This window comes from Oryx dammah, unplaced genomic scaffold (genome assembly GCF_014754425.2).
Source record: "Oryx dammah isolate SB20612 unplaced genomic scaffold, SCBI_Odam_1.1 HiC_scaffold_5, whole genome shotgun sequence".
NCBI lineage: Eukaryota > Metazoa > Chordata > Mammalia > Artiodactyla > Bovidae > Oryx > Oryx dammah.
Window position 1 is genome coordinate 66,469,605 of NW_024070189.1, and position 20,677 is coordinate 66,490,281.

Here is a 20,677-nt window from a genome sequence, read left to right on the forward strand (position 1 = left end):
CTGCAAAGTGATGTCTCTGCTATTTATTCAATGACAGCCATGATTTTCCAGCCAGGACTCACTCACAAGGTATCAAGAAGAATACTTTATTTCATCCATTTGAAGATGTACATCATGTTCACTTTTTAGTATCTCTGAAAATGGCATTTGTACAGTCTTACAATTGTACAGTCAACCACAGGGCAGCATGTGAAAAGTCCTATTGACACTTCCTCCAAAGTTCCAGAAAATGTCAGCGTCAAAGCATCTTCAATTCAGGAAACACAGAAATAATAATTACAGCATCAACAGTGGCAAACATACAGCAGATTTGTATCAAATGTTGCAAGAGGGCAAGGCCTTTTCACTATTATGATTTTGGGCAAAAATAGAATAATAGCAGCTGCTATTTAAGCCCGCCTGTTTCAGAGGGGCCTGTCTTGATCCCTTCAGAGAGGGCTCAGAGAGACACGGTGTGTTCCCTCAGAACGCACAGCATGCGCAGCCCAGGACTACCGCTGCCTGACTTCGCGGGGCCTGGCGTGGCCCAGGCGTCGCAGCTGGGTTTGGCGGGCGGCCGCAAGGTCCGAGGGTCCAGGCCGCCAGGGCCGCGGGTGCGGCCGGGGAGCGCAGGGGCAGACGCGGCGGAAGGCCTGGCGGAAGTGGGAGCCCAGGAAGGCGTAGAGCAGTGGGTTCAGCGCCGAGTTGCAGTAGGACATGCAGTGTGCCCAGATCTTGAGCGCGTAGGCGGCGTAACTGCGCGGATGCCAGGCACCTGCCGGGCCCAGCGCCTGCAGCAGCAGGAACAGCTGGATGGGGCCCCAGCAGGCAGCGAAGAGCAGGACCACGGCCGCCACCAGCCGAGAGACCTTGGCCCGCACGGCACCCGCCCGCTCCGCCAGCAGCTGCCCCTGGGGAGAGAAGAGGGGGAAGAGGGAAGGCGAAGGGTCGGCAGGGACTACACCCCTCCTCGGGCGCTCCCCTTCTTGACCCTCTCGAATTACCCCCGACCCGGGCCACCGTCCCCCACACCGTAGATGCGCCTCACTCCCCTCACCCTCAGCCAGGCCGCGCCCCGCCCATCCAGCCGCGCACCTGCAGGGCGCCGCCGGCGGGCGCTGGGCGCGCGGCGGCCCGGCCCAAGTGGCGCAGCATGGCCCCGTAGCAGGCACAGGTGGCGACCAGCGGCAGCAGGTAGAGCGCCAGCAGGTTGTAGAGAGCGAAGGCTCGCTCGAGGGCGCGGCTGGGGAAGGCTTCGCTGCAGTAGGTGCGGGGTCCGGACGACAGGCGATGTAGGGCGAACACCGGCGCCGACAGGACAGCCGAGCCTGCATCAGGGCCCTGCTGAAGACCCTGCCCCGGGGGGACGAGGGGCGCAAGAGGGCCCGGGTCTCCCCGGTGCCTCCCGGGCAGCGGGCCACTGAGCGCCTGCTAGGCGCAGGTCCGCTTGGGTCCCCGCCCTCAGGGGCCCTTGCAGGGAGCGCTAGTGCGCCCATTTCCCAGACGCACGATCGACGCAGTGTGAGGGGGTGAGCCCGGGGACGAAGACTTGTCTCCCCCAGCCCGTGCGACCCCCACGCTGAACTCACCCACCCAGATGCCCAGGCTGATTGCCAGCGCCAGGCGGGGCGTGCGGCGGTGCAGGGCGCGCAGTGGGAACACTGTCACGTACCAGCGGTCCACGCTCATGGCGGTCAGGGTGGCGCACGTGGCCTGCACCGAGACCTGGGAAAAAATGGGTGTCCGGCGTGTGGCCCCCTGCCCCGTCAGGGCCTTTCCCTGTCCACGCCCTCCTTGCGGGTCCCCCACTGTCCAGCCACTCGAGTACAGGCAGGACCTGACCCGGGAAGGTCTCCAGGGCCCACAGTTGAAGGGGCAGGAGAAAGGGGTGCCAGAGAGGAGCCCAGGATGGTGGCGGAGGGAGGAGCCTTCGGGGGTAGCCTGAAACCGCCAAGACTGAGCCTAGGAGAGGCAGAGCCATCCTAGTAGGATCCCAATACCTGCCCCAGCCCTACCCACCCAGACCCAGTGCCCGCCCCGCCCACCTCCACACCGGGTCCCTGGCCCTCACCAGGCGGCAGGGAGGCGGTCCGCGCCCCAGCCCAGACTCTGCCCCGCCCACCTCCACAATCGCCCCTGGCTCGCACCAGCCGGCAGGAGGTCCGACCCCGCCCACACCCAGACTCCGCCCCCGGCCCTCCTGCCCTCAGCCCGCGCACCTGCTGGATGTAGTTGAGAAACTTGCACATGAAGTCGCCCAGAACCCAGGCGGGCAGCGGGTAGAGCAGAGCGGTGAAGGGCACGCAGCACAGCAGGAACGTTAAGTCCGTGGCCGCCAGGTTGGCTGCAGGCCGAGGACGCGCGAGTTCTGAATGTGGGGCGCATCGCCCTAGCTCTTCAGCTCCCTGGCCCAGCCTCCTGGGTCTTGCTTTTGTCCGAGTGACCAGCAGGGCGGCTCGGGAGGCACCCAGAGAGACCCCAGCATCGGTGGGCAGAGAAGTTGGGCGCTTATTCTCACTTTTTTATATTTCAAACACCCCTCACCCAGCACCTGCTTTGTAGCCGTTCAGGCAGTAATGGGCCCTGCTCCCCCTTGTCGGGACTGCAAATAGGCCCTTGCCCTCTGAGCCTCAGTTTTCTCATCTGCAAATTGAGGGGTGCCAGCCAACAGAGAATGGAGAACACGGACCGAGTGAGTACTCACCCGGGTAGGGCACCCTCATCGCACAAACGTATAAACTGAGCCTCTGGGGCAGTGGTTGCCAACTGGGGGCCCACGGGCCACTCAGTCTTTTCCCCACTCCCCACTCCTTTTATTCATCCCACATGGTGTTATAAGAACCACATTTCAGTCGGACATCTTCCTTGAGTGGCAGTGGCCAGCGCTCCATGGCCCACACTCTCCAACCTCCCTTTTAGCTACTCCAGTCAAGATGGAACTCTTCAACGCCACATTTGGAGACCTCCAGCCTATAGGTACAGGGACAGTAGGGAAAGGACCAGGGACCCTGCAGCGGAGAAATCCCTGAGAGGACCCTGACTCACCGCTAGAGGCGCCCCCCGGCCACTACGCCCTCTGGTTGCTGCTGCTGCTACTGCTAACTCGCTTCAGTCGTGTCCGACTCTGTGCGACCCCAGAGACGGCAGCCCACCAGGCTCCCCCGTCCCTGGGATTCTCCAGGCAAGAACACTGGAGTGGGTTGCCATTTCCTTCTCCAATGCACGAAAGTGAAAAGTCAAAGTGAAGTCACTGAGTCGTGTCCAACTCTCAGCGACCCCATGGACTGCAGCCTACCAAGCTCCTCCGTCCATGGGATTTTCCAGGCAAGAGTACTGGAGTGGAGTGCTACTGCTCCCTCTCATAGACCCCCAGAATGGCCCTCCGGCACCGTGAAGCGCCGGACGCTCACCGATGTAGAAGTTGGTCACCGTCCGCATCTGCTTGTGGCGACAGATGACGAAGATGACCAGTGAGTTCCCTGTCAGGCCGAGCAGCATCAGCGCGCCGAAGAAGAGCGGCACCAACCAGGCGTCCACGGGCCAAGGCGCAGGGATCGCGCCGTCCGAGGTGTTGGCGCCACAGCCCGGGCAGACCGTTGTGTTGGCCGGCGCCCACCAGGACACGTTAGGCCCAGACGCGGACAAGGGCTGCATTGCCACCCTCTTCCTCCTGACCACCCTCCGGGATTGCACTCTGCGATCGCTGTCGTGACTTTCCCGATCGCCCTCCGGGGATGCGCTACAAAGTCTGGGTCGCAGCTTTTCTGGAATCCTCAGCTGCAGCCACTGCGCATTTATACCTCTCATCCCACCGTGCCCCGCCTTCCCGCCTCTCCTGCAGCCGCTGGCCACTCCCTCCCCTGCCTGTGCGCCCTCTGTTCGCCGGAGCAACACCCTGCTCCCGCATCTCGTCTGCCCCCTCCAAGGTAAGGGTGAGAGCACAGGAGGAGGACTGGGGAAGGGAGTGTGGAGCAGAGCAGGGGGAGCGGTAGGCTTTCTGGAGAATGCTGTAGACCAGGAAAGGACCCATCCTTACCCCAGGAGACTCACCAGCAAGAAAAGCAGAGGGACAAAGCCTCAGAGACTAGGGGATAAGGCCTGTTAGAGGCCATGCCTCTGACCTTCCGTGGGGCTGGGGCTCTGGGCTTGTGATGAGGCCAGCCCTCACAGGCCCTGAGTATCATTGCTGCCAGGATTTGTCCCAGGACACTGGGGAGCCATGGAAGGTTCAGGGCAAGGGAGGGTTGCCCAGAATCTGGTGGTCAGAAGATGCCTGTTCTTTCACTAACTCAACCTTCCCAAGACTGATGCAAATCAGATCCCTAGGGATTGTCCACCTTCCCCTTAATGGGCAATCAATTGGCCACTGTCTGCACTGGGGACACAGTCACCTGTGCTGCTGGTGGTGGAAACCAGGTGGAGGGCAGTTTATAGAGAACTATGTTGATCTCCAAATCCACACTCAGAAATGTATCCCAGGTAATAGCCTATGAGGCAGGAAACAGGGCATGAAGGTGCAGAAGAAAAGATGCTGTCCTCTGTGTAAAACAAAGATTAAAAGGTGGAAAAACAATGAAGTATGCACAAGGGACATTCCTGGTGGTCTAGTGGTTAGGAATCTGCCTGCCAATTCAGGGGACACAGGTTCAATCCCTGGTCCATCTGGGAAGATTCCATATACCAGGGGGCAACTAAGCCCATGTGCTACAACTACTGAAGCCCAATCTAGAGCCTGTGCTTTGCAACAAGAGAAGCCAGCTCAATGAGTAACCTCCGCTGTCTGCAACTAGAGAAAGCCTGAGTGCAGCAATGAAGATCCAGCATAGTAAAAAAATTAATTTTAAAAATGCGCATGGGCACCAAAGTGCATTAAACATCTCCAAAACAAAGTACAATGAGCCTGGGATGGGGGGAAGGGGAACATTTCTCTGTTCACCCCTTTCATACCTTCAGCATCATGACAATGGCCTAAAAATTCAGAAAAGGGAAAAACATCCCTTTGGGAATGTATTGGAGGGGCTTCCCAGTGCCTCAGTGGTAAAGGATCCACCTGCAATGCAGCAGGCGCAGATTTGATCCCTGGGTGGAGGAGATCCCTGGAGGAGGGCATGGCAACCTACTCCAGTATTCTTGCCTGGGGAACCCCATGGACAGAGAGACTGGCAGTCTCTCCTACAGACTGCTACAGTCCAAGGGGTCACAGATTGTTGGACATGACTGAAGTGACTAAGCACACAGGGGTGGTAATGAGGGCCAGGTTAGGATGAGGAGACCCCAGGATACTTGGAGAGGGGAGAAACTGTTCTGGGGAGGCTGCTCAGCTGCCTGGGCCTGGGAGAGCAGTGAGAAGGGGGCTGGGGCTCTGGGGGACAGCTGTGGCTCCTGGGCAGACCAAGGATCTGGGAGGGTGTTAGGAAGGTGATGACAGGGACTTCCCTGGTGGTCCAGTGGTTAAGGCTCTGTGGTTCCATGGCAGGGGATATAGGTTTGATCCCTGGTTGGGGATCCCAAATGCCCCACTGTGCTGTCCTCCCCCACCTCCGCCAAAAAAAAGGGGGGAGGTGAGGAGAGGAATGAGTCAAGGGGAGAAAATAAAAGGGTGAGGACAGAATGAGTGAGGCTCAAGAATCATGTCAAGACCCAGGTTGGCACATTTGTTGAGTGGCTGGTCATCGTGGGCTAGAGTTGGAGACCAAATATCGCCCCTACACCTAGAGACCTTGCCCAAGCACTGTCCCCAGAGATCCCATTTCCCATCACCTTGATTCTTTCCCTTCTTTCCACATTTATCTACATGAGGTCATACAGTGTGTGCTTTCTTGGATCTTGTAATAGTTCCTCCTCTTTTTTTTTCCTCCTCTTGCTCTTCACTTGTTACCACAGTGTGATCATTTGTCCTGTGTAGTGTCCACCAGGCTGGATCTGGGTAGGTTGCATCCCTTGCTGTCCCATGTCATGGTCTTATGAACATGCGTGCTAAGTTGCTTCAGTTGTGTCTGATTCTTTTCGATCCCATGGACTGTAGTCCACCAAGCTCCTCTGTCCATGGGATTCTCTAGGCAAGAATACTGGAGTGGGTTGCCATTTCCCTTTCCAAGAGATCTTCCCCACACAGGGATCAAACCTGGGTCTCTTATGTCTACCTGCGTTGGCAGGGGGGTTCTTTACCACTAGCATCACCTGGGAAGGCCCATCATGGTCCCAGTTTCCTACTTTTCTTGTGGAATGAAGGATGGATTCTAGATTCTAGAGCAGCTCTAAGTTTCTGTTCTTAAACCTCCCCTGGCTACCCATTGCCCTTGGGTCAAAAACCAGATCTATCATTGAAGGACCACCTTTGGTCTATCCCCTCTTCTCTACCTCTATTCTGCCCACCACCACCCTCTTCTCCCATTATCCTGCTCTGGCTATCTGGATGCCCCAGGACCTTTACACTGACTGTTCCTTCCGCCTGCTACAGCCTTCTTACTTTTGCATATGCTAATCCTCTTTCCAAAAGTCCTCTCTTCCTGATCCCACACAGAGGGAGGGGTCTGTTTGATTACCACTGGGTCTGGAGAGCTTAGCCCCTACCCCAGTGACAGTGGGCATTTGCTAAATGAATAAATTCCAAAAGACAAAGAAAGGTGCCGCTAGCTTTGTTCCTTTTTTTTTTCTTTAATGTTTATTTTCTATTTATTTATTTGTCTGCGCCGGGTCTTAATTGAGGCAAGCAGACTCTAGTTCCCTGACCGGGGATCAAACCTGGACCCCTGCACTGGGCTGGAGGAGTCTCAGCCACAGGACCACCAGAGAAGTCCGTGTTGTATCTTTCAGTTTTGTTCAGTTGCTCATTCCTGTCCGACTCTTTGCGAACCCACGGACTGCAACACGCTAGGCTTCCCTGTCCATCACCAACTCCCAGAGCTTGCTCAAACTCATGTCCATCAAGTCGGTGATGCCATCCAACCATCTCATCCTCTGTCGTCCCCTTCTCTTCTTGCCTTCAATCTTTCCCAGCATCAGGGTCTTTTCCAATGAGTCAGTTCTTCGCATCAGGTAGCCAAAGTATTGGAGCTTGAGCTTCAGCATCTGTCCTTTCAACGTTGTATCTTTAGAGAAGAGTAAACTGAGGCACTCAGCCGGGATCTGGAGGCTGCTCTTTGAAGGAGGTTCCCGGAGGGGGCTGGTGGAAGGAGAGCCCTGCTGCAGCTGTGGGGTGGGGTGGCATGGTGTGTGGCACGGGGCACTAGGTCTGTCCAAACATTTGAAAAGGACGTCCCCTTCCTGCCTCCCTCCCCAGGCCTCAATTTCCCCACGGTGCCCCGGGGGCAGGGGCCTCGGTGTCCCCGGCCCTGCCCCGGGGCTGGGTGTCCCCGGCCCGCCGCCAGGGCCTGGCGGGGACGTGGCCGGGTCCCCGCCCGGCGTGTCCAGCCTCCAGGCTCCGCCTTAGCCCGCCTCCGGGCGCCCGTCACTTCCTGCCGGGCCGGGAGAAGGCCCTGCCGGGCGGCGGCGCCAGCAGCAGCGGCGGAATCCAAGCTATGGTCGTTCTGGAGAACCCTGAGGCCGGTCCCGAGGAAACAGCGGCGGCGGCGAGGGTCGTCCCGGGCGGGCGGCGGACGCTGTGAGCTCTGCTTGGGGGCGGGCGGGGCGCGCTTCCGGGGCCCCCACCCCTTACCCCTCGCGGGAGGCAGCCCCCGCCCCGCCCCTTTTCCTGGGGGTACCCCACTCGAGTGGAGCTGGGTGGCGAGGGGCTTTGTTGTTACAGGGTGTTCCTGGGGAAACCCCATCCCCGTCATGCCTGGGTACTTGCCGGAGCGCAGCGGGGCACCCCCGCGTCCGCGTTTGCGGAGCCCCGGGCGCTGGAATCCCGGAGCCTCGGGGGTCCCAGGCGCCGAATCGCCGGCTCCCGGGAGGCGCTGCCGCTGAGCGCGACGTACCCGTCACCGCGCTGGTGGTGATCTGGAGTTTTCCCACTGGCAGCTGTTCGCGTCTCCAAGCTGGGGATTCACTCAGCACCGGTCCTGGGTACACGTCGGGGTTGTCTGTCCCCAACTTCCAGGCGGACGCGCTCTTTGTTTTTCTCCGGGTGAACACCCAGAAGAAAGGGGGTCTTACACAGCCGGTTAACACGAGGCTGTGTGTCCTGGGTCGTAGACTGGAAGCGGGTGGACGACCCCATATGGGTACCCACCCACCCCCGGAGTGGGGGGGTCGTAGGTTTCTTCCTCACCCAAGTATTTATGCAGAAATCCCCGCGGTCCACCCTGGTTGCTTGTGTTCCGTTTCTGCTCCTTCATGGGCGTCCAAGCGGCCTGGGCAGGTTAGTACCCGCTGCTGTGCCTCGGTCTCCCCATCTGTAAAATGGAACAACGGGCCCCCTCTCAGAGTGGCTGGGGTTGGTGACCCTGCGGTTGGAGGTGCCCAGCAAAGTGGACCATCTGTTCTTTGATAATTATCTTAAATAGCTTACTATTGTAGGTGTCTTAAAATAATTTTATCATTTTGGTATTTTATGATTGCTTTATTGTATTTTTTATTTGGTGTTATTACCTCCACCTGGGTATTTACCCAGAAGCTATACCGGTGTCTACAGATGTGGTTATTTACCCCCTTTTAAAGGGCCTTAACCACCCAAAGTGGGTAATTTACCCGACAGCAGAGTCCCTCTGACCTGCCTCCACCCCCCTCACCTCTGTGTTCTGGGTGGGGTGGTGGTTTGCTCTCCAGTCAGCCCCACCCCAACCTGAGTCACCTCCGCTCTGAGCCCTCCTTGGTTTCCTGCTGGGGAAGTAGGTTCCTCTCTGGCCTGTCCCTGGGGGAGGGGCCGGTGCCTGAGAAGGTGTATTTTTGCCCAGAGGAGGGGATGTCAAAGGCCAGTCTCAAAACTGGGGAGCAGAGTTGGGGGAGGCAAAGGAGCCTGTCTGTCCTCCCCGGGGCCAACCTGGCTTAGCAGCTGTTCCCACCGTCAGGCCCATCCATCCCTGTTGGATGTTGGCCCCTGCCAGGTATAGACTTTTCCCTGAGGCCTACCTGGTCCAGGAAACCTCAGGTGCCTGTCTGTGTGGTCAGTTTCCCCATCTGTAAAGTGGTCTCTTTGGGTGGCCAGCTTCTGGCCACCCAAATGAACTGGCACTTGGGTGAGTATAAACAGAAGTTCAGGTATTCATTCAATAAATAGCTCTTGAGAACCTGCTGGGGGCCAGCTGCTGAGGGACCCTGTCCTTATCATTTGGGGTTAGTGAAGGAGGTGAGAACCAGGAGTAAACAAGTGTGAGAGCCAGCTGGTTGCCGATGCCAACTGGTGAAGCCGGAAATGGGGCTGATTGGGCCAGCTTGGGAGCGGGGTGGTTTCTCCCAGGAGGTAACTTTTGAGCCTAGACTGGGAGCCAGGAAAAGGTTGCTTCAAGCAGGAGGCTGAGCACATGCAAAGGGCCTGAGGTGGGTTTAAAATGCAGTAAAAGGACTCAGTGCCTGGAGCAGAGGGAGTGAAAGGGAGAGACAGGGTGGGGCATGGATGTCCTGCTATTAGCCCCAAGGCTCCTGCTGGAAGGTGCTGGGATCCTAGAGAGCAAGGAGCCCTGTGGGACCAGGCAAGTGCAGTGCCAGGCCAGGGAGGGTCTGAGCCTCGCCTTGAAGGTGCTGGGGAGCCACAGGTAGTGGTGGAGCAGGGCAGGGAGCAGCTGGATCTTAGCACAGTGGGGTGTGGTCTGAGGGGTCCACCAGACCTGAGTTTGAGCCCCTCGCCCCACTGTGGCCCCAGAGGGAAGCAGAGGCTGGTGGCTTGGGAGTGGTTCTGCTCAGACCAGGTTCCAATCCTGGTTCCACGTTGGGTCCTGAAGTAACAGGGAGCCCCACACCCCAAGGGCCTGACCTCTCCCTGAGTCCCGCCCAGCTCTGATGTTCCCAACAGCTCCCCCCGGATGTGGTCTTGTTATCAGCCCTACCAGGCACCATCCTGGCATGCGTCCAGCTGCTGGGGTGGAGACACAGGTTTCAGAGTCCTGAGGAGGCCACGGCTGAATCTGGAGCTTGGGTTGTTGGTGCCCGGGCCTCGGGAAGGTCACATCCAGCCTCAGAGTCACTGGCTATGTGCTGACTTGATTTGCCCCATCCTCTCCCAGCTGCCCTCTTTGCTGCTGTGGGATCTTGGGATAAAGACTTTGCTCCTTGGTTTGCAAATCTGAATAAAGGATGTCTGGATGGTAGTATTTGCCTCCTATTGTGACAGTGATTGATTAACTAAGGACTGTCACTTAACCAGGAATGTTGCTGTGATCAATCTTGTAGCTCAGGGGGTGAGCTCCCAGTCACAGGAGGAAACCAAGCAGGTGACAACTTGGGGAGAGGTGTGTGTCCTGGTTTCTCTTGGCTTTGAGTGCCCCTCCTGGACTGGCAGGGGGACATTCTTATCCTCTTTGCAGAGAAAGACCTGAGGCTCTGAGTCACAGCGTTAAGTATCATAGCTGGGATTCAAGCTCAAGGCTCAGATACCAGGCTTGACCCCTGCCTCTGCCTGCATGCTGGTCTCCTATTTTGTTTTTCTTATTGGCTGCTCAGTGCTTCCTGTGGGATCTTAGTTCCCTGACCAGGGACTGAATCCAGGCCCCAGTAGTGAAAGTGCTTGAATCCTATCCACTGATTGTGTGTCTCCACTGATGGGTACTTGTGCCAGATTAATTTATCCAGCAGCTAATTCTTCATAGATGGGGCTCATCAGCCTGTTTGCTTCCTGATCAAGATGTAACAACCTTTCTGTCCAGGGCAAGAACTTAACGCTGGGGACTCTGTTTTGTTCAGTGGCTAAGCTGGGTCCGACTCTTTGCGACCCTATGTATGGCTGCATGCCAGTCTTCCCTGTCCTTCACTATCTCCCAGAATTTCCTCAAACTCATGTCCATTGAGTCAGTGATGCCATCCAACCATCTCATCCTTTGCCGCCCCCTTCTCCTCCGGCCCTCAATCTTTCCCAGATCAGGGTCTTTTCCAGTGAGAAAGCTCTTCACATAAAGTGGCCAAAGTATTGGAGCTTCAGCTTCACCATGAGTCCTTCCAGTGAATATTCAGGGTTGATTTCCTTTAGGACTGACTGGTTTGATCTCTTTGCAGTCCAGGGGACTCTGAAGAGTCTTCTCCAAGGCCACAATTCGAAAGCATCAGTTCTTCAGTGTTCAGCCTTCTTTATGGTCCAACTGTCAAACATCCATACATGACTACTAGAAAAACCATAGCTTTGACTATACAGGCCTTTGTTGGCAAAGTGATGTCTTTGCTTTTTAATACGCTGTCCAGGTTTGTCATAGCTGTCCTTTCAAGGATTTTTATATGTATAAACCTAATAAGCATGGGCTTCACTCCTAACCTCTTTGAGGCGCCTTGTTTCATATCCTAGGGCTCCATGGCATTTTTTAGCAGCTGTTTGTGCATAAGGAGTCACACTCTGTTTTTAATTTGTGTCTTGGGATCACCCAAACACCAGGAAAGTTTGGGTGAAATTCTGGACTCTGGGTTCTACTCAGTCTTGAAGTCATGGGGTTTTGTTGGAGACCTGATTGGGTGATTATTTTCTGAGCACCTACTGTATGCGAGACCAGGGTGCAATGGACACCAGACCCTACCTGCACATGGAGGTCATGGTGGGTTGTGGGCAGGGAGGTAGGAGGTGTGGCCATCAGGAGAAGAAATCAGTGAGGGGCTGGGGAGGTTTGAACAGAAGGCAAAAGGAGATGAGAGTGAGGAGTGAGGAGCCTGGGGCACGGGCATCCAGTGGGGTGGGGGACAGCCGGCACAGAGGCGGTGCCTGGTGGGCTAGGACCAGAGTGCAGGGCAAGGAGGAAGGGGGAGTCCTGGCACCCCAGACCCTCCAAGGCTCAGAATCTACCATCAGCCTCTCAGCATGAGGGTTTCTGAGCCTGGTGGGACCCTGACTACGGGCTGACCATGACAGCCCTGCAGTTTCTTACCAGGAAGTTTCCATTCAATACCTGCCCCCTCCCTCCCACGAAGCCACCTACTGCCTGGCCCTCAGGTTCCCAGTGGGAGGCCTGCCTGGGCCACTAATCCATTTCCAGGATTAGTACCTGTGCTCATAGGGGGTCACTCTGCCTGCTTTCCCCATCCAGGCCCTGAGCACTTAGCAGGGGGGCTCTGGGGGTACAAGGCAGGTAGGTTCAGGTAGCGCCTTAGCTTCTGGGGGCTGTTTTCTGGTTTACCTGCTGTCAGAGGCTAGGGGTTGGGGGGGCAGGTAGGAATGCATCATCAAATTAAATCTCTTGAGAAACTCCCAGAGGAAAGAGACGCGGGCCTCACTGGCTTGCAGCTCAAACCTGGAAGCCTGGGAGCAAGGGGAGCAGCTTCCTCAGCCCCCTCACCGCCCCCACCAATGTGTGGCTTCCCTTCAGTGAGCCTTGGTTTACTCATCTGTCCTCAGTGGTATCTGCCTCCTGAACGATGTGGCACAGTGACATTCTAAGGGTCCAGGGCTCCACGTGAAATGGGGGTGAGCTTCCCACTGCAGAGGGAAACCAAGCCGGGGTTGGCTGTGAGAGAGCGGTGATGGTAGGGTTCTTCCTGGGGGTCCTGGCCTGTTTTGGCCCTGAGGACTGCCCCCCCAACCCCAAACCCGACCCACAGGCCCCTTCCGGGCTGCCTGCCCGCTCTAGCCAGCTCCCAGGTGAAGAGGCTCTCGGCCTCCCGGCGGAAGCAGCACTTCATCAACCAGGCTGTGCGGAACTCAGACCTCGTGCCCAAGGCCAAGGGGCGGAAGAGCCTCCAGCGCCTGGAGAACAGTGAGCAGGGGTCGAAGGGCGCCTCCTGGGGGCTCCTAGGCCTCAGACAGCAATGGCGTGCATGTTCTGTTATCTGAGCCTGGCCCTGAGCTGGACAATGTGAGGAAGCTCTGGGCATTGGAGCTGGGGCCCTAAAGGTGGTGTAGGAATTCAACAAACCAAGCCAGGGTGATGTAGAAGGAGTTCTGGAGGCTGGACGGTTCCTGTGTCTTCTGGGAAAGACAGCTGGAGTGTGGAGGAGGGGAGGCTGGTGTGAGCCGGAGAGTAAAGGCCCTAAATATAGAGGTCGGGGGGATGGGAGGAAACATGGGCCTCTGGACCCCATGAAGCCTGGGGTGACCCCCAGCCCAGAGACTGTTTGTTTCCATTTAGCACAGTACCTCCTGACCCTGCTGGAGACAGAAGGAGGAACACCTGGCCCGGAGGATGGGGACCTGGCACCCCCCGCGGCACCTGGCATCTTTGCAGAAGCCTGCAGCAATGAGACCTATGTGGAGGTGGGGCCCCATATCCTGCCTGGCTCCCCCCTCCCCCAAACCACCAGTACTGCCTCCACTGAACCCTCTCTGGTCCCTTGATGAACGTCCCTGGGTCTCCCTCAAGAGGCCAGCAACCCCTCCACCCCAGAACCTTCCAGCACCTGAGGTTCGTTTGCTTACCTTGGAATTACTGACAGAATTGGGAATATATTTGGTCCATACTGACACCCCCCAACACAGATGATCCACGAACTGTTGACCCAGTGGTCAAATGTGTCCACGAGGAGTAATTCCGTGTGCTTGTGGCCCCACCATGTGCATTGGCCAAATGGGGGAACTGAGGCTTGAGAGTGTGCAGTCATCAGTCAGGGCCTGCCTGCCTCTCTTCCAGATCTGGAACGACTTCATGAACCGCTCTGGGGAGGAGCAGGAGCGTGTTCTCCGCTACCTGGAGGATGAGGGCAAGAGCAAGGCGCGGAGGAGGGGGCCTACCCGCGGTGAAGACCGGCGGAGAGGTGGGTCTGGATCTAGGGTGCAACTGGCAGTCAGAGGCATGATGGGTGCGTGGCCTGGGGGGCGGGTGCGGGTGCGGGGCGGTCAGATGGTGGGGGAGTGGCCTAGGGTGAGAGGGTGGGGCCAGGGCAGGTAGGGAGGAGCCTGGTGGGGGGGTGGGACCAGAACAGGTAGGGGAGGAGTCTGATGTGTAGGCGGGGCTTGGTAGATGGGAGGACCCCGGTGTGGGCGGGGCCAGTGTGGGTGGGGTGGAGTCTCCTTTGTGGGTGGGGCCTGGGGCTGTGCTCCCTCATCTGCCCCACTGCTCTGACTCTCCTCGCAGAGGACCCGGCCTACACGCCCCGGGAGTGCTTCCAGCGTATCAGTAGGCGTCTGCGAGCTGTTCTCAAGCGGAGCCGTATTCCCATGGTGAGTACCAGGCCCCGGCCTTGTACTCTCTTGCCTCTCTGTCTTTGGTCTTTCTTGAAGGCCTTTTTTCTCAGCTTCTTAACTGGGGGCTGGGTTGAGGGGAGACCAAAACCCAGTGAACGGGGTGTGATGGAGATGGGCAGGATACAGACCAATGTGATCAGAGTGCAGGACTCAGAGGTGGGCAAGGGCTCTCCTTGAGGGTGGGAGCGGCAGGGGCAAGGAAGTTGGGTACTGATGGATGTGTAGTTCACCAGGCAGAAGGCTGAGACATTCAAAAGTGTGGATATGTCTAAGTGCCTGGTATCCTTGGAAACAGTTAAGTAGCTTCATGTAGTGAGTCAGAGGCCACATTTGAACCCAAGACTTTGGGCTCCAGAGGCTGGCATGGATTTGGGGGGGCCGGGTGCCACAGTTGACTTGACCGCTGGACCTGTCTCTCCTGCAGGAAACACTGGAGACCTGGGAGGAGCGGCTGCTGAGATTCTTTTCTGTGTCCCCCCAGGCCGTGTACACGGCCATGCTGGACAACAGGTGAATATGTGGGGGGAGGTGCAGTGGGCACCCCCCTCCCATGGTACCCAGCTCGGGCCACTCACCACCCATTCTCTGCAGCTTTGAGAGGCTCCTGCTTCACGCCATCTGCCAGTACATGGATCTCATCTCAGCCAGTAAGTGCCTGGTGGCCCCTGGGCCCCAGTTAGCTGATTCTATCCCGGGGAAACTGAGGCTGGGCTTACCGGCATCTTTTTACCCAGCAATAGGCATCAGGGGAGGAGGGACATCATGAGCACAAAGGTAACAGGGGGATGCTGCCTTAATTCAACAGCAGCTCCTGTACCTCTGTTCCCATGATGGATGATGCTGTGGACACAGACAAGCCTCTGTCTGCATCTTCAGGGGCCTGATGAGATGAGGAGACCCCAGTGTCTGTAGAGTTCTCACTTGGCTGTAGCCCACCTCCACTGTGCCACAAGTGTGACTTTTGGCAAGTCTCCCCTCCAGGGTCCAGCACCCCCTTTTTCAGTGGGGATACTGTTGGGACAAAGTCCCTCCAGGGAGGGTCCTCACAGGCCCTTCATGGCCCTTGGCGTCCCACAGGGTCCATACTTTCCAGGCCTATCTGTCTCCTGCCCAGAGTTGTGGAGGAAACAGTTTCCATGGCAACCCCAAGATGGTTCCTCTCAGGATGGCTCTGAGGGAGGTGTAGCTCCCACACTTGCTTTTGTTCCCATTGACTTGGCATGGAGGGGCTGGGCTAGGGGTGCTTATCTGCCAGAGTAGGACCCTGGCCTGAACATAGGAGAACCGCCCTGGAATATAGGGATCAAGGAAGAGGGAACAGCCAGGGCAGAGGCTGGGAGTTGGGCCTAGCTTGGGTTGTGTACCACTATATTCAGGTTTTGGGGTGACACGAGTTGGGAAAAGGGAGGTCAGTGGGGACTGAGTTACCTAGGGCCTGGAATTTCCTCTGAGGGTGTGGGAGACCAAAGGGGGCAGGACCCTCATTTAGTCCCCTTGACACCGGGCCAGTGTGTCTCAGTAGTTCATCTGGGTGCCATTAGGACACGGGATAAGTAATGGAAGAGGGAAAGCAGGCTGGAAGTAGGAGCTGCTGAATACACTGCCCTGGGACCTGGGGGGTGGGGCAACCTAACTCCCGGGAACCTCCCTCAGGGTGGGCAGAGGGCTCAGTCTCTGGGTGCCAGCACCCTCGCCTTCTTCCTAATCTTGCCTGTCTCCACTGCAGGTGCTGACCTGGAGGGCAAGCGGCAGATGAAGGTCAGCAATCGCCACCTGGACTTCCTGCCACCAGGGCTGCTCCTGTCCGCCTACCTGGAGCAGCGCAGCTGATGGTGGCCCCACCCCCATCCCCACCCCCAGCGCCAAAACCTCCAGTACCATCCGCTCAAATATCTTTTATTATTTTTAGAATTTTCCCTTGGAAACGTGCTATTTCCCTTGGGGTGGCCCCCACCCCCTCCCTGCCCAGCTTTCCAGATTAAAGCCAGCGCCAGCGGCTGGGCTGCCTGTGCTCCCAGGCTCCGACTGGGGAGGAGGCACCCGGCCTGGTCACTTCCCTGCCACTTCCTCGGTGGGCTATTTTGGCCCCATGTGATGCTTAAGTGAGGAGGGAGAGGCTGGGTTTTTATCATTCTTAATGAATTTGGCATGATTTGTTGTGGATTTTTACATATCCCTTTTGAGAAGAAAAAAAAAAAAAACTCACCCCAAGTGATAAATCGGGGGGCTTCATTCCAGTCCCTGCTTGACCCGCTCCCAGTTTTTGGCTTGGGTCTCTGGGGCTCCGCCCCTCTTCGCAGAAGTGTAACATTTTTGTGTATGTGTGTGCGCGTGCTCGAGCCTGTGCGTTCCCTGCAACCCAGGACAGGAGCTTCATCTTAAAAAATGGTGTCACCCTCTTTGGAGAATGTGTGTTGCCTTCCTGGTGCCCTTTGGTTGTTCTCAGGGCCCCATATGCTCTACATACCCCTCTCCCATTGTACTGGGGACGTGGGACTTCCAGACAGAAGCCTCCACCCTCAGACTGTCCTCTTCCCCTCTCTGTGTCCTCCGCCCCCAGCCTGGCTCTGGGATGTCCTTCTGCTGGTCACCCTGGCCTGGCACAGGAGAGCAGGGCTGGGAGACTACCCCACTCTCTCCCTTCCACAATCCCTGTGGGTGTGGCTAGTTGTGCTTTGGGAAAAGCAGAGTGTTCAATAAATTTCTGGTGCTCTGGTCTCTTGCTGTAGGGTTTTCCTTTGGGGCAGGGCTGGGGATGCTCCAGGCACTCACGATGCCCTTGGGTCCTGGTCATTGAGGGATGCAGGCCTTAGGAGAAGGCTGGTACTAAGTGAGACCCCAGGTGGAGGCAGGTGTGTGTGAAGACTCTGCCAGGAGATCTTGGCCCTTGGCTATGCTGCCCTGGCTGGTCCCCTCCTGGGTACCCAGGCTGAAACCCTAACTCTTCCACCTGCCACCTGTGTGACCTCCAAAAAGGTCACTTGTGTGAGCTTCCCGAGTGGCTGAACACAATACACCACACTGCAGTTTAAAAACCACAGGAATTTGAGGGACTTCCCCGGTGCTCTAGTGGCTAGGACGGCACTCCCAATGGAGGGGGCCTGGGATCAGTCCCTGGTCAGGGAAATAGATTATGCATGCTGCAACTAAGACCTGGCAAAAAAAACAAAACAGGAATTTATTGGCACCCAGTTCTAGAGGCATAAGTCCAAGATCAAGGTTTCCCAGTGTCCTACTCCCTCTGGAGGCTGCAGGGGAAGGTCCTCCCTGCCTCTTCCAGCTTCTAGGGGTTCCAGCCTCCCTTGGCTTGTGACCACATCCTTCAAGCCTCTGATTCTGTCTTCATGTGGCTTCCTCCCACATGTTTTCCATCTGTGTGTGCCTGGGACTGGCTGTCTGTCCGGGACTGGCTGTGTGTCCTGCAGGGCCCCTTAGCCTGAGTTTTCTGCTGTTCCCATGGAGCCATACCAGAACTCCCTGCTTTCCATGGGGATCCTTGCTACTGACTTCTGCTGATCTCCACCTGTCTGAAACTGGAGTATCCATATTTACTACTGAAAATTCTCCAGGAGAGATTTTTCTCTTTCACCCTGTGTATTCAGTGTTTATTTAGCCAGTTCTATCAGTATGGATGCCTGGGCATTTAATTCTTAGTTTGGGTTGCAATCTAATATTCCTTTTTCTTGCTTAGAGTGTTCAAGATTCGGCTTTTGGGAGCCCTTTCAATGGCTCCTGTGTCTCACTGAGGCACCCCTATATTTATTTATTTATTTGAGAAACGGCCTTACTTTCTGCTGCTACAAGATGCACAGGGCTTCTTGGTATATTCCTGCCTCATCCTGGTTTGGTGGTGGTTTAGTCGCTAAGTTGTGTCTGACTCTTGCGACCCCGTGAACTGTAGCCCGCCAGACTCCTCTGATGGAATTTTCTAGGCAAGGATACTGGAGTGGATTGCCATTTCCTTCTCCAGGGGATCTTCCACCCAGGAATCAAACTCAGGTCTCCTGCATTGCAGGCGGATTCTTTACTGACTGAGCTATGAGGGAAGCCCTAGCTTCATCCTAGAACCAGCCAATTTGCCAAGGAGCCTGGTTCCTATCCCTGGGGGCATGTTTTAGAAACCAAGATGTGGATGCTGGGTTTGCTGTCTTCTATTTTAACAGGCATTGAAAAAGTTTTACATGTAGATACTAAATAATGGAACTCCCAAGGGCTTATTAGGAGAACAGAAAGAAATATTAATACTCGAATAATCAGCTTGAAGCTTCCCCACCTGCCAAGGGCACTGAATTTCCAGTGCCCAGAGGATACCCTGTGGGCAGAAAACGAAGAACTAAAGAACCTCTTCACGAAAGTGAAAGAGGGGAGTGAAGAAGCTGGCTTAAAACTCAACATTCAAGAAACTAAGATCTTGGCATCAGGTCCCATCAGTTCAGTTCAGTCACTCAGTTGTATCTGACTCTTTGCGACCCCATAAATCGCAGCATGCCAGGCCTCCCTATGCATCACCATCTCCCAGAGTTCACTCAAACTCACGTCCATCGAGTCCGTGATGCCATCCAGCCATCTCATCCTCTGTCATCCCCTTCTCCTCCTGCCCCCAATCCCTCCCAGCATCAGAGTCTTTTCCAATGAGTCAGCTCTTCGCATGAGGTGGCCAAAGTACTGGAGTTTCAGCTTTAGCATCATTCCTTCCAAAGAACACCCAGGACTGATTTCCTTTAGGATGGACTGGTTGGATCTCCTTGCAGTCCAAGGGACTTTCAAGAGTCTTCCCCAACACCACAGTTGAAAAGCATCAATTCTTTGGCGCTCAGCCTTCTTCACAGTCCAACTCTCACATCCATACATGACCACAGGAAAAACCATAGCCTTGACTAGACAGACCTTTGTTGGCAAAGTAATGTCTTTGCTTTTCAATATGCTATCTAGGTTGGTCATAACTTTCTTTCCAAGGAGTAAGTGTCTTAATTTCATGGCTGCAGTCACCATCTGCAGTGATTTTGCAGCCCCCCCCCAAATAAAGTCTGACACTGTTTCCACTGTTTGCCCATCTATTTCCCATGAAGTGATGGGACCAGATGCCATGATCTTCTTTTTCTGAATGTTGAGCTTTAAGCCAACTTTTTCACTCTCCTCTTTCACTTTCATCAAGAGGCTTTTTATTTTTTTATTTTTTTTTTAATTTTTTAGTTCCTCTTCACTTTCTGCCATAAGGGTGGTGTCATCTGCATATCTGAGGTTATTGATATTTCTCCCAGCAATCTTGATTCCAGCTTGTGCTTCTTCCAGTCCAGCATTTCTCATGATGTACTCTGCATATAAGTTAAATAAGCAGGGTGACAATGTACAGCCTTGACGTACTCCTTTTCCTATTTGGAACCAGTCTATTGTTCCAGGTCCCATCACCTCATGGCAAATAGATCGGGAAACAATGGAAACAGTGACAGACTTTATTTTCCTGGGCTCCAAAATCACTGCAGATGGTGACTGTAGCCATGAAATTAAAAGACTTGGAAAAAAAGCTTGACCTTGGGGAAAAAGCTATGACCAACCTAGACAGTGTATTAAAAAGCAGAGACATTATTTTGCGTACAAAGGTCAGTCTAGTCAAAGCTAGGGTTTTTCCAGTATGGTTGTGAGAGTTGGACCATAAAGAAAGCTGAGCCCCGAAGAATTGATGGTTTTGAACTGTGGTGTTGGAGAAGACCCTTGAGAGTCCCTTGGACTGCATGGAGATCAAACCAGTCAATCCTAAAGGAAATCAGTTCAGTTCAGTTCAGTTCATTTCAGTCGCTCAGTCGTGTCTGACTCTTTGAGACCCCATGAATCGTAGCACGCCAGGCCTCCCTGTCCATCACCATCTCCCAGAGTTCACTCAAACTCACGTCCATCGAGTCCGTGATGCCATCCAGCCATCTCATCCTCTGTCATCCCCTTCTCCTCCTGCCCCCAATCCCTCCCAGCATCAGAGTCTTTTCCAATGTGTCAACTCTTTGCATGAGGTGGCCAAAGTACTGGAGTTTCAGCTTTAGCATCATTCCTTCCAAAGAAATCCCAAGCTTGATCTCCTTCAGAATGGACTGGTTGGATCTCCTTGCAGTCCAAGGGACTCTCAAGAGTCTTCTCCAACACCACAGTTCAAAAGCATCAATTCTTTGGCGCTCAGCCTTCTTCACAGTCCAACTCTCACATCCATACATGACCACAGGAAAAACCATAGCCTTGACTAGATGGACCTTAGTTGGCAAAGTAATGTCTCTGCTTTTGAATATACTATCCAGATTGGTCATAACTTTTCTTCCAAGGAGTGTCTTTTAATTTCATGGCTGCAGTCACCATCTGCAGTGATTTTGGAGCCCCCAAAAATAAAGTCTGACACTGTTTCCACTGTTTGCCCATCTATTTCCCATGACGTGATGGGACCAGATGCCATGATCTTCGTTTTCTGAATGTTGAGCTTTAGGCCAACTTTTTTGCTCTCCTCTTTCACTTTCATCAAGAGGC

The 20,677-nt window shown here is 55.4% G+C and overlaps 2 protein-coding genes across 3 annotated transcripts; one reads left to right on the top strand and one right to left on the bottom strand.

Moving 5' to 3' along the window:
- KISS1R (KISS1 receptor) lies at window positions 1-4,998 on the bottom strand. Its single transcript, XM_040240254.1, has 5 exons — window positions 3,390-4,998; window positions 2,199-2,323; window positions 1,569-1,704; window positions 1,075-1,307; window positions 1-890 (listed from the first exon to the last, which is right to left on the bottom strand). The coding sequence occupies exons 1-5, from the start codon at window positions 3,784-3,786 to the stop codon at window positions 492-494; spliced, it is 1,290 nt and encodes a 429-aa protein (XP_040096188.1). The 5' UTR covers window positions 3,787-4,998; the 3' UTR covers window positions 1-491.
- Window positions 4,999-7,437: 2,439 nt separating this feature from the next.
- On the top strand, window positions 7,438-16,888 carry R3HDM4 (R3H domain containing 4). Of its 2 annotated transcripts, none has more exons than XM_040240255.1 (8): window positions 7,438-7,582; window positions 12,592-12,746; window positions 13,119-13,243; window positions 13,617-13,740; window positions 14,061-14,146; window positions 14,595-14,680; window positions 14,762-14,817; window positions 15,897-16,888. In XM_040240255.1, exons 1-8 carry the CDS (start codon window positions 7,500-7,502, stop codon window positions 15,998-16,000), a joined length of 819 nt encoding a protein of 272 aa, XP_040096189.1. In that variant the 5' UTR covers window positions 7,438-7,499; the 3' UTR covers window positions 16,001-16,888. The 2 variants fall into 2 exon arrangements, with proteins under 2 accessions (XP_040096189.1, XP_040096190.1); XM_040240256.1 differs by lacking the exon at window positions 7,438-7,582 and adding an exon at window positions 7,689-8,281.
- The last annotated feature ends 3,789 nt before the right edge of the window (window positions 16,889-20,677 follow it).

Bases quoted from the DNA above. Each gene is read 5' to 3' on its own strand.
- R3HDM4 (XM_040240255.1), top strand. From the start codon at position 7,500: ATGGTCGTTCTGGAGAACCCTGAGGCCGGTCCCGAGGAAACAGCGGCG. The intron at 7,583-12,591 runs GTGAGCTCTGCT...CCCGACCCACAG, and splicing joins CCGGGCGGGCGGCGGACGCT to GCCCCTTCCGGGCTGCCTGC. The intron at 14,147-14,594 runs GTGAGTACCAGG...TCTCTCCTGCAG, and splicing joins AGCGGAGCCGTATTCCCATG to GAAACACTGGAGACCTGGGA.
- KISS1R (XM_040240254.1), bottom strand. From the start codon at position 3,786: ATGAGAGGTATAAATGCGCAGTGGCTGCAGCTGAGGATTCCAGAAAAG. The intron at 1,308-1,568 runs GTGAGTTCAGCG...GCCCTGATGCAG, and splicing joins CAGCCTGGGCATCTGGGTGG to GCTCGGCTGTCCTGTCGGCG. The intron at 891-1,074 runs GTGCGCGGCTGG...TTCTCTCCCCAG, and splicing joins CCGCCGGCGGCGCCCTGCAG to GGGCAGCTGCTGGCGGAGCG.